Source organism: Hirundo rustica, chromosome 17, assembly GCF_015227805.2.
Source record: "Hirundo rustica isolate bHirRus1 chromosome 17, bHirRus1.pri.v3, whole genome shotgun sequence".
Lineage (NCBI taxonomy): Eukaryota > Metazoa > Chordata > Aves > Passeriformes > Hirundinidae > Hirundo > Hirundo rustica.
This window is the reverse complement of record NC_053466.1, coordinates 2,712,194-2,725,879: the sequence shown is the minus strand read 5'-3', so window position 1 is coordinate 2,725,879 and position 13,686 is coordinate 2,712,194. Positions and strand designations below refer to the sequence as shown.

The 13,686-nt window shown below is 43.9% G+C and overlaps 1 protein-coding gene and 1 long non-coding RNA gene across 3 annotated transcripts in view; one reads left to right on the top strand and one right to left on the bottom strand.

Annotated features, from left to right (window-relative positions):
- Positions 1-1,591: 1,591 nt before the first annotated feature.
- Positions 1,592-5,190, bottom strand: LOC120760627 (uncharacterized). The gene is made up of 3 exons (XR_005703423.1): positions 5,043-5,190; positions 4,034-4,182; positions 1,592-1,712 (listed from the first exon to the last, which is right to left on the bottom strand). It is a non-coding gene; the product is annotated as an uncharacterized LOC120760627 (long non-coding RNA).
- Positions 5,191-9,598: 4,408 nt separating this feature from the next.
- The window catches only part of ATP2A2 (ATPase sarcoplasmic/endoplasmic reticulum Ca2+ transporting 2), a 44,544-nt gene continuing 40,456 nt past the window's right edge, over positions 9,599-13,686 (top strand). The window contains exons 1-3 of one of the 2 annotated variants that reach the window (XM_058422831.1): positions 9,599-10,250; positions 11,327-11,344; positions 11,436-11,518. In XM_058422831.1, coding sequence (XP_058278814.1) covers positions 10,133-10,250; positions 11,327-11,344; positions 11,436-11,518 — 219 coding nt within the window. In that variant the 5' untranslated portion in view covers positions 9,599-10,132. The remainder of the gene's footprint in view (positions 10,251-11,326; positions 11,345-11,435; positions 11,519-13,686) is intronic. The other variant, XM_040080671.2, reaches the window with a different exon arrangement.

Genomic DNA, 13,686 nt, shown 5'->3' with positions numbered 1-13,686 from the left:
AGCCAAAACAGTAAAAAAAATAAACTACTGGTACTGCTTTGGTGCATAATGGCTTTCAGGCTTCTTGTTTGGATGATTCAGAAGGAATCGAAATGTACAGAAAGAGTAACAAAACCCAGTCTTGTGTCAGCCAGGATCAAACAAAAGGATTAACTGGCAAGTCATGGTTTCCAGTGGCAACCACAGTTTTTCAAGCAAAAATTGTTAATGGATAGGAGATTAGGGGTTTGATTAAAAAAAAAATGGACATCAAATTTAGTAGGAGTTGAGATGAGCTGCACACATCCCATGTCACATGGAAAGACATCGCTTTCCCATCAGCCAGAATGTCTGTACAGAAAGAAATATAAAAGCAACAGAAGTTGTTCATGGCTGCAGCACATCACATCCAGCATAAAAAGGCTATAAAATGCCCCCAATTCCAGTATTTTGAGGCCTTAACAGGCATAACAAAACCACCCAAAAATTGTCTCAACACATCAGAATACGGAATGCTCCAAGTTTGCTTATGGAATATGAGGCTTTGAAGGAATACCTGCCAGATTCCCACAGCTCGGTGATTGGACTTCTTTTTTTCAAAGTGGTGCTTGCCTTTAAAGGTCAGTTTAATCAGTAGAGATCGCCAGCTTTGCAGAGCACCAGCAAATATGAATTAGCAAATCCACTTATCCCTTCCCACAGTTGTCATAAACAGGTGCTGCATGAACACAGGCCGCAAACGATTCACGTCCTTACCCCTCTCAATGAGATTTTCAATCGCCTTTCTTCTTAGCTTTTTTCTGTGACATTTGAAGTGAGCAGACTCTTGTATTTGCAAGGTAATCAAGTTCACATTTGGGAATGGTACATGAACTCAACACACTGCCCCGAGGCTCAGGCCTGAAGGAATTTCAAGTGTGCAGAGATGGAATACACAAAGACAGGAATAGGAGGTGGTTTAACGCAGCAGGCAGCTAAACACCACGCAGCCCCTCACTCACACCAGTCTACAGCAGGTACTGGGAGGAAAATCAACTCTGTGCCAGGCAACACCAGGCCAGAGGAACATGGTGACATTGCCCACTGAGAGAAGGAAAGTGCATTTTTGGGCTGGGGAGGCAGAGGTGCATGGAAAATGCTGTGATTTGGAACAACAGTGCTTCTCCCTCCCTTTGCACGGGTACAAAGAGCTCCACAAGTGTTGTTCCAGTTCAGTGCTGCCACAAACTCCCCAGGTGAAGGCAGCCCCAGTCAGTAGTGGAGTAGCAGGAATGCTCGTTGTGTTCTTTCAGCGCCGCAAAGTTTCTGGCTGCCACACCTAAATTATTCCTGGAGTACCTGGTGCTCCTCCTCCCACTCCTGCATGGCTGACTGGAGCTACAACGTGGCCCTAATTTTGCAGCAAGTCTCAACAAGAACAGTAAACAGTCCACAGCATTCCTGGCACACAGAGCAGACGGGAGCAAGAACTGTCTTTTAGCAGTTGCCATCCACAAGAGACAGAATGTATTTTCCAGTTAGGAATTCTGGATAAAAGCTGTGAACTCCAGAGAGACAGTTTGCACTGTACCTTCCATTTCAGCAATAGAGTCTTGAATTTGCAGTCAGAATATGGCAGGACAATGTCTGATAATGCTTTTGCTTTCTCTATCACTCCAAGCTTCTTTTCACTACTCCATTGAAGGCAACATTATACAAATGTGTCCAAAAAGCACAGTGTGGTGCTGTATGTTCTTCACATTTCCAGCAAGAAAAATAGATGATTTAGTTTTTCATGTTATTTAATCACCCTCTGATAGCTCATATTTATCTCTATAAATTTAGATTTATCACTATATTGTAACTGAATTTTGTTACTAAATGCCATAAGTAGGGCAGAGACACAAAGTGCTTACCCACACGAGCCAGTGTTAGAATTAGAAACATATTCTTTAAAATTCCAATTCATTGTTGGTTAAAAAAAAAGTCAGAATCTTCATGTACCATGCACTTGGAGTCTAAACATTATTTTGCCTGGTTTAAAGATCCTGTATTATGTCTCCAGCTGGCTTTTTCTTAGAGCTCTACAGCTGGAGCACAAAAGTGTTCTGAAATGTCCCAACTGAATTTCAAATGAATATCAGAAATAGACAAGGATATACATGATACATGCGGAATATGTGTCTAGGGAAATCACAGAAGATCTAGTTTCCACTAGTTGGTTATACATAAATTATTTAGGCAGTAAGCCTGTTGATTAGCTGGAGGCAAAGATATCTATTTTAGGTGTACTTATGGTCAGGATTATCTCATGAAACTTGAATGGCATCGCCCATAAAATGGCTAAAATCGTTTCAGAAAAAAAAAATAGATAGCCTCTTTTTTATCACTTTTTATATTATTTTAATTTTTTAAAAAAACTTTTCCTTAACAAATAGGACATGATTTTTGAGAATCATGTGATAAATGTCTTACAAAACCACACTAGAAACTATTTAGGGTGACAGGAGAAGAAAGAGGACTGGGAGCCAGGAGACCATTTCTATTTCTAGTTCTGCCATAGACTGTGTGACTGTGACTTTGAACCTCAGCTCCCGTTTTTGAGAAATGGGGATGACAATCCTGTGCTCCCAGGGATATTTTATAACATCATTTTCATTTTTTTTTAAGGTTTATAAAATGCTCAAGACCCTTGATTAGAAGCTGCAAATGCAAATAGTTAATCAAGTAACAGTAAACACAGTATCAGCACTATTATTGTTAATAATAATAATGTTTGTTAATATTATTAAGATTAAATTATAAGCTCACTAGCATTGTCTGACAAAAAGCCTGACCTGCACAGAGCAGGAAAATCACTGTAGCTCACTTTTAGGAACAAGAATGCTGCTGGCAGAGTTTCAATACAGGACTAGAAAAGAATTCTTTAAGTTCTCCATCTGAGCAATTGTAGGTGGCAAAAATGAATATATTTTCAATAATGCTTTGTGACATGGGAGCAGAAGCAGCTTTAAGAGCTTAACAGTATTTTTAATATGTGACTCAGGGGAGGTTTTCTTTTTCTAACAGAACTGGGGGGGAAAAAACCACTCAGGAGTTAAACAATCTTTTAGAAACCCAAAACCTTGAAATAGAACAAGAATTGTAGGTCAGGATAATTTGAGTTCACATGCAACACCATTGACATATAATAAATCTATGCATTAAAAAGCAGAAAAAAGCAGATGTCTTATATTGGAAGCACTGAGTTCTGACAGATAAACTGGAAGAATTTCTGTTCTGTGAGCGACCAAAACTTACCACAGGTAATTTGGGAGCTTAAACCCCTTCAAAAACCTGTCATTTCTGTGAAAATACCTAGATAGATTGTATTAAGTGGCAGAAATGAGGTGAGGAAATGGAAGCACAGGAGATCAATATAACATTTATTCCACTAAAGAAAAACATGTTCAGGTTTGGTTAGAGTCACATTAATAGAGAATGAAGGCAGTCCAGCAGGGTTTTTTTTTCTCCTGAATAGCCCATGTTAGGAAGCATTTGTGAAAACCTTAGAAAGGTAGGGGAAGGTGACAGACACGCTGTAATTGTACCCACTAATCTTACCACAAAAACATTGCTTCTCAAAAACAAAACCCATGTGGATTGTGGGTTACACAGATCTCTGAGGGTTCAGACTGGAAGACTTTAACTGGTAAACCAAAAAGAGCATTTGGTTTCAATCCCTCATTTTGTCTTATTTCACGACAGAGAAAAAAAAAATCACCTCCAAAGAATTTTATATTAAATAGAATTTTGGAAATTCATAACAAATAGAAGAGCTTGTTTGATGGCACACAGGAATTTTATCAGTGTCTGAAAACTGAAGTGTGCTACTGCAGTGTATTACTAATAACTACCTATGAGTTTGAAGGAAATCCTCCACCAGAAACACAGAAACCAGCTTGTGTCATATCACAAAGTGTCACACGTCTAAGAAAAGTGGCAGTCATGTGCCACTAGTCCCAAACAATGCCTGAAAATGGAGTCATCTCCATGAGTAAGAAAAGCTGTTCAGTCTTATATTATTGCTACTCACCTACATGGAGTGCACCTGCAGGTCTTCCTTTCAGTCTTGAAAAGTCAGAGAGAGTGTGACTTTTCCTTGTGATTCAGCAAATACTTGGAATGCAGAAGCCTTTGCCATGGTGGAAGTGTTCTTGGTGTTCATGGCACCGTGCAAGAACTCTGAAAGAAGAGAAATATTTATTTTTGTACAAACACCTTGATTACTGCCTCTGATAGGGTCGAGAGTTTAAAAAATGAAAGAAATTTTAAAATCAAGTAATTCAGATGGTTCATTTAAACAAGGGTCTTACTGTACAAAGCCCGAGTAATTCCTTTAGTCAGGAATTGGTGGCCCATGACCATCACTAAAGTAATTCAACTTTCTATTGCACTATAAAGTGCACTCTCAGGATGAACTTCTGCAGGTAAGTACTGCCCAACACGATCACAGCTACCACACCCCTCACCTTGTAACAGAGAGAAAATACAGGGCAATTCTGTAGCACCCTACCAACAACAAACTACCACTTTCTAAACACTGAGCTTGGCCGTGCAACCCCTACAAGCTCCCAGCCTCATCTACAGAGACTAAAACTGAAATCCAGAAGCCCACAAGGAATATTTACACAAGAAAAAAGAAAATGGCAGCGAGCTGCCAAATTAATCAGAATTAGACCATAATTAGATGGAAAAATCAGGTCAGGATGAGATAAGAATTCAAATCACGTGGGCACCAACCAGTGCTTTATTTCTAAAGTCGCTGTGCATTTTTTAAAATAACAGTCCAGCTGATTTCTTTTCCAGGGAACTGACTCACCATCAAAATAAGGAGAATTCTTTTTTCAGATATGTATGATGGATGTTGGTTCTGATAAAATGCTTTTCTCTCCCATACACTTAGCTCTCCTACCAACACCATCATGGGATGCACAGATTTTTCTAAGCAGGGAAATGAAGATTACTGTGGCACACACTCCAACGGGGCCCTCGGAGATGAACCAAATGACCATGAATAGGATATAGAAATAAAATAAATGTACCATGCCAAACTGTGATCTCTCATAGTTACTGTCATCAAGACCAGACTCTGTCTTGTTGCCTCTTTACACTTGCAAGTCAGCAAGGAGCTGCTTTGGGCAGGAACAAAGATCCAGTTCTAGAAATCTCCCAGCAGCAACACCATCCTTTGTGCTCACAGCCTCTCAGTCTCTGTGAAAGTCACATTCTACCTGCTGCAGATACAGGGACACACATTGCCTAGGAATAAAAATTATTCAGAATAAACTCACATTATCTTAATTATCAACATTCAAACTCATATTTTATCACTTATTCTTCCGCTGGGTTTGTATAACTGTTTCATCTCGGCATTTTTTGCATTTTGCTGTTTAAGCTATAAGCTTCTTAAAGGGGGAGAGAGGGGGAAAAAACCCCCTTGACATAATACCGTGAATTCAAAGAGCAAGCTGACTGGAAAAAATAGTTACTATATTTAAACTGCATTATCCTATGACAGAACTGCAGATTTAAAACCTTTCCACTTTGATACAGCACTTTTGCAGCATTTTAATATGCCTTAGTAGATTTCAACTGGCTGAAACATTCTAATAACTGTAATTTCAGAGGAATAAAATAGTACTGTGGGAGGAAGAAACAATGCCCCCATTTGTCACTCATGAAGACTTGTATTTGAAATTAGCCAGGGTGATGAGAGCAGTGAGTTTGGTGGTCTCAGCATAAGCCCCGTTAGGCAATTAGCCAGTCTGCAAAAATCATGACATAATTTGGCACAATTAAGCAGAATATTCTCACTTTGTCTATGTTCACTGAAAGAGATCCTGTTGCAGGACAGCATTCATGTGTTTTGGCTCAACAACTGGCATTTTATGTTGTGCTCCTCCGAGCTGAGTTTAGCTCCACTCAAAACTATTAATCTTGTTTGAAAATTGAGCTGCAAAACATATGTGTTTGTGTACAGCAAGAGGCAATTCACTTTATGACCAGTAACTCTGCTGTGAATCTGCTTTGCAGCAGTAGGGATGACTTAATGTTATTGCAATTTGAAGGAAAGCATCCTGCAGTCCTCTCTCAGGCCAAATTCCCATTTACTTCAATTAGTAAGCATTACAGGAACTGTTTTAATGCTGCTGCCTGATGTGTTGGCTGCTTCTTCTTAATATATTACAGTGAAAAAAGATACTAGGCCAAATGTAGGAATATACACTTCCATTACGTGAATGGAATCTCAACAAGGCAAAAACTGCCCCATTTTGTTGTGCTTCTTTCCCCTCTAAGGGGTTCCACTCTAATAACAAATTGCAACTTTGCAGCAGCAAAATGAATTTATTTCCTTCCTTAAAAATGGAGAATGTAAAGCTCTTTGTACCTGCTGGAAGCTTTCATCAGCTTGTTTGCTTCAGGCAGAGCTGAGGTGCTGTCATATTGATTTGGGTCGAAATAGCCATCTTTAGATAACCATGTCCTTTAGATAACCATCTCCTTCAAGAGACAAATGTCATGGAAAGCGTTATGAATCTTTGCAGAGCGATGGGAAACAACACTGATTTCAGCTCACAATTCTAAATTTGTATGATCTCAAGTGATGCCAAATTTAGCAGGTACTGCTTCTGCTGCAGTGTCTACACGGGTATTTGTAGCTCGTTCTGCACTGTGCTGTCTAGACCATGAATTGTATCTGCAAATGTTTTTCAAATGTGTAGCTGCCAGAGGATTTGGAAGGTATGACCTGCAAAGGAATCCTCAGCAGCAGCAGTGGTCCTGCACTTGTAGGGAAGGGGCTGTGAAGGAAATGCAGAGGTTATTCTGATCTGGAAGAGAAAGAACTGTAGAACGGTCCTTAATTCAGTCATTCTTCTCTCAAAATTCACTGAGCCATAACAGAGCACGTGACAGAAATAAACACAAGCAGAGAGCACTGTGCTTCCAGGTTCTTTCCAGATTTTATATAGGGTGGGAAAAAAAGGGGGAAGAATCAAGTCCTCTCTACTGAATAGATGAGAGAGAAACAACGAATGGGAGCTGTCAAATTGTAGCTGAACTACTGAACCCCAGAGAATGCCAAGAGTTCTCCAGGATTTGCTAGAATTCAGACTCTGTTTGCCTTCCTAGCAGCATTTCCTCCTGTTAACAAGTTAGATAGAAAGAACACAGTATCTACTTTATTTTACCCTCTGCCAAGACCTAATTGCATGTGCCATGTCTCTGGTATGCTCAAAATAATTTGCACAAGGCCTTTAGAAAACAGGTGCTAAAAGGAAACCAAGAATGACATAGGAAATACAAAACAGGGGAAAACAACATGAAATGTGACCTGGGTTTCTTTCTAGTGTAATCTTGTTTTGAAATTGTTACAGATGCTTAATTGTAATACTTTAAAATAGTAAGGAAATGAAAGGCAGGACTTTCAAGTCCATTACATGTGCACTTGCATATGAAGGATAGTAAATATGCGTGTGTGTAAAAATAATATTTGGTAAATATATTTTTACAAGAAAACGTATATATAATCCAGATTTTATTAGTGTGGTAGAAGGGACGAAACTACCCATAGAGGTATACTGAGCTGTTAGTGAAATACATTAACTCAAGTAGCTGGCATTATTCCATATGGAATTATTGTGGAAATCATGACTTTTTAATGTTGTATATGTACATGTTCTGGGGATGGTGGCATCATGAGTTCACGCCATATCAAGAAAATTATTAAAACTGGTTAAAAAATTACAGTAAATTGAATAAATTATATGCACCTGTCACATTCTTCACCTCTGTAATAGGCTAAATCTATTTAGGTGTAGTGTGAGGTGTGAAAAGCAGCATAACTGTACTGATGCAACATTTGGCCATGCTGATTAATCCTGCTGATAAGCAAGATGAAATTAATATGGGCATGGCATGGAATAAGTAATTGCCTTACCTGAACTAGGTCATCATATCTAGCTCAGGAATTTTCATTGAGAACTGCCCTGTGAAGTGTAGGTTGTCAAGTTATCCTTCCTTGGACTTTGGCCATTCACAGAGGAGCCTTTCCGAGCAGTTGTACTTTTGTTAGAAAGGACATAGGGCCACACATACCCTAGAACACCAAAATTTTACATGGGCTCCATCCTCTCCATCCCTTTTCTTGCACAAAGGTAAGACTGAGATATTTCATTCCAGATCAGACATGCAGTTTCTTATAGCGTGGTGCTGTGGGTGGTTTATAAGCGGTGGAAATGCAGATTGTATGTAGGATCTGCATTTATGTAAGCCAGCACACATGTAGGGATCTGCTTTGGGATTTGCACAGGCATATGTACACAAGAACATCGCTTGGAACCAAGTTTTAAAGGTGTTTATGCTGCGTGCTGATCTGCCCGCTGCGTTGTGTGAGTTGCAGGTGTATTAATGTCAGTCAGCGCTGATTTCTCTCCGGTATGTGTCCACTGAAGTTCCCATAAATTACCGGGTGGGATTGGATGGATCAGTCAGTTTTCTGTGCTCTCCACCAGTTCCTGTGCCCGTGCCAGAGCCGAGACACGGTGCTGAGGAAAGCTGATACCTCACCGCACACCCGCGCTGAAATCACGGCTGCAGTTTATTCCTCCTCACGTTATCGCCGGGGCTGAGTGTGCTGTCACCGGGATGTGTGCGACGGCAACTGGGGACGCTGCTCAGGGCCAGCGCAGGGCAGGACCTCTGGGGAGTGACCCCCGCCACAGCTCCGAGGCACACTCGTGAGGGATGAGGCTCCTGTCGCGACAGAGGCCGGTGCGGCCTCACAGAATCACGGTCTTTGGGGTTGGAAGGGACCCCTGAGATCACCCAGTCCAACTTTCTGCCAAGGCAGGGTGACACAGGAACGCGCCCAGGTGGGTTTGGAATGTCTCCAGAGAGAGCGAATCCACCTGTGAGGCTCCCTGTGAAAGTCTCACCCTCACACTCTGACCGCATCATACACCTTGTCGCGACAGACCGCGCCAGCCCCACAGCCACCCGCTGATCGGGTGACGGTCCTGAGGTGGGAGACAACCCCACTCACCCCTGAACTGGATGAGGCTCCTATCACGACAGGGCGAGGGCAGTGCTCACGGGACGGCTGTCGCGACACGCGCCGGTGCGGCCCCGCGCCACCCCCCGCGCCAGGACCCCTATGGCGGGCAGCTCCCCTCAGGCCGCCCCGCTGCCCCTCACCGCGGGCTGAGGCCGGGGCGGTTCCCGCCAGGGCAGCAAGGGCGGGAAAGCGGCCACCGAATCTGCGGGGCTGTCCCCTCACGCAACGGAAGCGGCACCGCCGCCGCGTGAAGCGCAGCCGCCGGCGGGCCCCGGGCGGCAGCACGGGCGGCAGCGGGACCGCGCTGCGCAGGGGCCGCGCCGCAGCCATCGCCTCCGCCCCGCGGGCGGGACCGGCAGGATGCCCGCCCCGCGCCCCGGCCCCGCCAATGAGCGGCGTCCACATGCCGCGGCGGCGAGAGAGCACCGGGCGGCCCCCGAGTTACATTAGAGCCGCTGCCGCCGCTGTGCGACCGGAGCGAGCGGAGGGAGCGGCGGGCGCGGGGGAGCCGGAGCCGTGACGGCGACAGCGGCCTGGGCCGGCCGGGGGGGATCGGGCTGCTAGAGAAGGAAGGAAGGGGGCGATCCTCACCCTTCGCGGGCAGCGGGGCAGCTGCGGCTTTTTCTCCCCCGCGCCGTTATCGCCGTCCGTTACCGGGGGTGGCTCGGAGCCGCTGAGGCGAGCGGAGAGGCCGCTCGGCCACCTGGACGCGGCCCATCCCCGCAGGGCCCTGAGGCGACAGCGGCTCCGGGGGCCCGTGCGCTCCACGCCCGAAGTCCCTCGTCCCCGTCGGAGAGGCGGCTCGGCTCCCTCGGAGCCGTGAGGGGGGGTGGGGGATTTTTTTTTTTTTTTTTAAATTTTTTAATTTTTAAATTTTTTTCCTGCCCCTCCCGGCCTCCTCCGCGAAGAGAGAGGTGTGCTCGGGCTCCTGTGTTGCGGGAGAGGGTCTATGGTGATAGCACGGGGGTGGTGAGGGCTGAGGAGGGGTCTCGCCGCCGCCCCCGCCGCCGCTGAGGAGGAGGAGAGGGAGGAGGAAGAGGCGAGGCACGGCACCATTTGCTGCTCCCTGCCCCAGCCATGGAGAACGCGCACACAAAGACTGTGGAGGAAGTTTTGGCTTATTTCGGCGTCAACGAGAGCACCGGGCTCAGCCTCGAGCAAGTGAAGAAGCTGAAGGAGAAATGGGGCTCCAACGGTAGGTGAGGCGGCCCCACCGCGGGGATGCTGCCGCCGGCGCTCGCCCCTCTTCCCCCTCTGCTCCCTTTCCCAGCCCTCTCCTCTCCCTCATCCTTGCCGGGGCCCTGTGCGAGGCCTAACGCGTGTGCACTGGCAAAGCCGGCATCTCTTCCAGGACCCGGAATAGGAGCGAGGGAGAGAAGATGGCTGACTTGAACTCCACCTCGTGGGTTTCTTTCAATCCCGAGCTCGCAGGGCTGCTCTGGGGAGGAGGGTGTCACCTCCGTTCCCTTTCGCCGTAACAGTGGGAAACCTTATTCCGTTCTGAAATGAAGCGCTTTGGGTTTTAGGATTTGCCTCTTTTTTTTCTTTTTTTTTTTTTTTTTTTTTTTTTACCCCGCCTTGACCTTCATTTTCCCCAGCTTTTTAGCGCCTCGCAGCCCCTTGTTTTATATTCTCTCCAGTCGGGACACAAAATTCAGTCGATTTTTTTAATCCTCACTGCTTGACTGTCCTAGTCCCTTCTGAACTCCCTTGCCGTTGTGTAAAAATGAAAATCTGTGGGAAGATTACACGGTGGAGGTGCTTTTTTAGCTTTAACACTGCTTTTATGCCTCTTGGATTACTAAATCTAGTAAAGGGGAGAGCAGAAATAAGGACATACTCTTAAAATGGAGGAAAGAATCTGAAATATTTTGAACCAAGTTTGATGGTTTGTGTTTCTTTTGAAGTGAATGTGGAGGAAAGGCTTTGTCAGTAAGCATTTGAAAAGCGTTTTGAGCCTTTGACCCTTTGTGTGCAGCAACAGCAGAAGTCCCACAGCTGGCTGGAGTGATGACTTGGCTGAATTATAACCCTTGGCACATTCCCGCGAACCTTTATGTGTCTTAAAACGCAAAACTCTCAGGCCCATTCACGTACTCTGGTGAAAAGAGCCGCCTTAAGAGGGGCTTTCAGTGTGTCTGTCAAATCCAGCCCGGCTGAGTGTGCAATTCAGGAAGAATATCTGGTTTGGGTGCCTGATAATGCTCTAATGTGTTTCTTCGATGATTTCTTTTCTTTGACATGCTTCCTGGAAAAATCTTCCACTGACAGAGCTGCCGGCAGAGGAAGGTGAGCATGGTTATGAAATCTCCTGCTAATTCTTGTTGATAATTCATTTTTGTAAGTGTGTATGACTCAATGGCTTTGTTACATGTTGCAGGAAAAACCCTACTCGAGCTTGTGATTGAACAATTTGAAGACTTACTAGTTAGAATTTTGTTGCTGGCCGCTTGCATATCTTTTGTAAGTATGATCGATTTATTTTTTTATTTTATTTCCTAGGGTTCTGTATGGCAGTGACATATTCCAGTGTATATGACCTGTACATACTGAAATTATTCTTTCTTGCTGAATAGATGCAAGATCGCTGTCTCTTAAATTAGTTCCTTGTGACGAGGTTTCTGTGCTCTAGCCAACAAAAATTCTAGGGAATCTTTCATTGTATGAGTCATAGGTACATAACTACACTAGACAGGTATTTTAAAAAGTGCTTCTCATTCAACCCAGTTTGCTTATTTGAGGTGGGATTTCCCAATGCTCCTGTTGGCTTTGAAAACTAACCTTGAGTAAGTAAGCGTTTAACTGGACATTCTTCTTGCCGTTGGGTTAATCTTTATCAAGCTCGATGTATAATCATTGGAAGACATTTTTGGATGCAGTGCAGACTGTAAATAGAATCTACATGGCGAATATTCCAGTTGCCTTCCCTTCCTGATAATAGCAAGGTGACAGTTGTTGCTTTTGACAGTGACAAGAATGTTGACGGCTGTGATGGCACCATTGTTGACCAAATTTGGTAACTGACCTTTGGATACTCAAGTCATTAAATGGACATCTTGCTTTGCATACAGGACTAAAAGAACAAGAACGTTTTTAACTTTGCTTTTTTTTTTCTCCTAAAAAAAGCATGATTAAGCAATCTTCTTACATTATGTGTAAATGGTATGTGCTTGCTGAAAAACTGGAAAACAGAGTGAAGACTCAGAGAAGGAAAATGAAGGCTGTATTTCTTGAGGAGCTGGACAACAGAAACAAAAGCTTGCAGAACATTAAATTGTTTAGGTAGGGAGTAAAAGTTAGCAGTAGACTTTGCCCTGGAGTTGTAATTAACTACTTGAAAAAAAAAAGTTGCAGCTCTTGGGGGGAGTGGAAATTGTGGTGACTCTTTAGCTAAGGGCAATCTAATTAGGATGGGCAGAGGAGAATGTTGTGGAGCTCTGGAGCTGTTGTGTGGTGGGGGAAGGGTTGCCCTGGTGCTGCAGTTTGTGCTGTGCTGGGGATCTGCTCTCCCCACACCAACGCCTTCCAGAGGGCTCTGGTTTTGGGTCTTTAATTCACCAGTACCAGCTGAGCAGTGACTGGTGACATCAGCCTTGACCATGGAGACAGATGTGCTTCATTCACTCCTCTACTTCCTGGAGAGGAAATCAGGCTGGCCATTGAAAATTGAATAAACAGTCATTCAAAAGCCTTTTTATTTTTTTTCCTTTCCCCCTCCTCTTTCCCCTTTCCCTCGCAGAGGGTGAGAAGGGGATGTCTTTTTGTTCCTGAAAAGTCAGGAGTGTTTCTGTCATCTCATGAGACAAATCACAGCGCAGAATTTTGTTAGCCTTCTTTGCCAAAGTACATTAGTTGTTTTTATTATAAACAAGTAAGTGAAAAATCAGATTCCCCAAACCAAAGCTTTGATTGCCAAGTCTGAGTAAGTATGAGACCAGACTGACAGAGGTCATAGAACATACACTGCTGAGTCCTCATGGAAAACTTGATTAGTAGCTGAATTCAGTTGCTTTTTTCACTATGGTTAATTTTCCTGTCTAATTAAGAGGAGACTGCAGTCTAATGGAGTGTGGGATAGATCTGGGTTCTCTGCTTCTGTGCAGCTGACATGGTACATGACCTTGGGCTGCTGCTCTGCTTTTTCTGTCTCCTATTTTGGAGTTACAGAGGCGCACTAAATTGATGTTGGAAGTAAAGATTTTTCTCTGATGAAAAGCAAAAAATCCCTATGTATATTGTAATTTTGATACTTTAAAAGCTCTTCCCCTTTGTGTTTGTTTCTGGTGTTTTCTTTGCTCAGAAGGTGATCATGTTGTCTGTTTTTCTTAGGTTTTAACACTTTTTCTTGATGAAAGCAAAATACAGACTTTTGTAGTAGCTCTAAAGCACCACTGGATGTGTTGATACAAGGATTGCATTACTGCAAAAATAGGATGTAATTACATCACCTAATTTCTGGTCTTCTTGGCCAGCTGTACGTTGTCAGTTTAGAAAAATTAAGGTTCAGGTATTAGGGAGAGGATCTTGAAGTACATAGATAAATTTTTTCTCTGTGTGTTGAGGGAGTTTTTATGGTGGTTGTGTTGCAATCATAAATCATACTAGTTTATTGCTGTTAGAGCTGCCTGCAC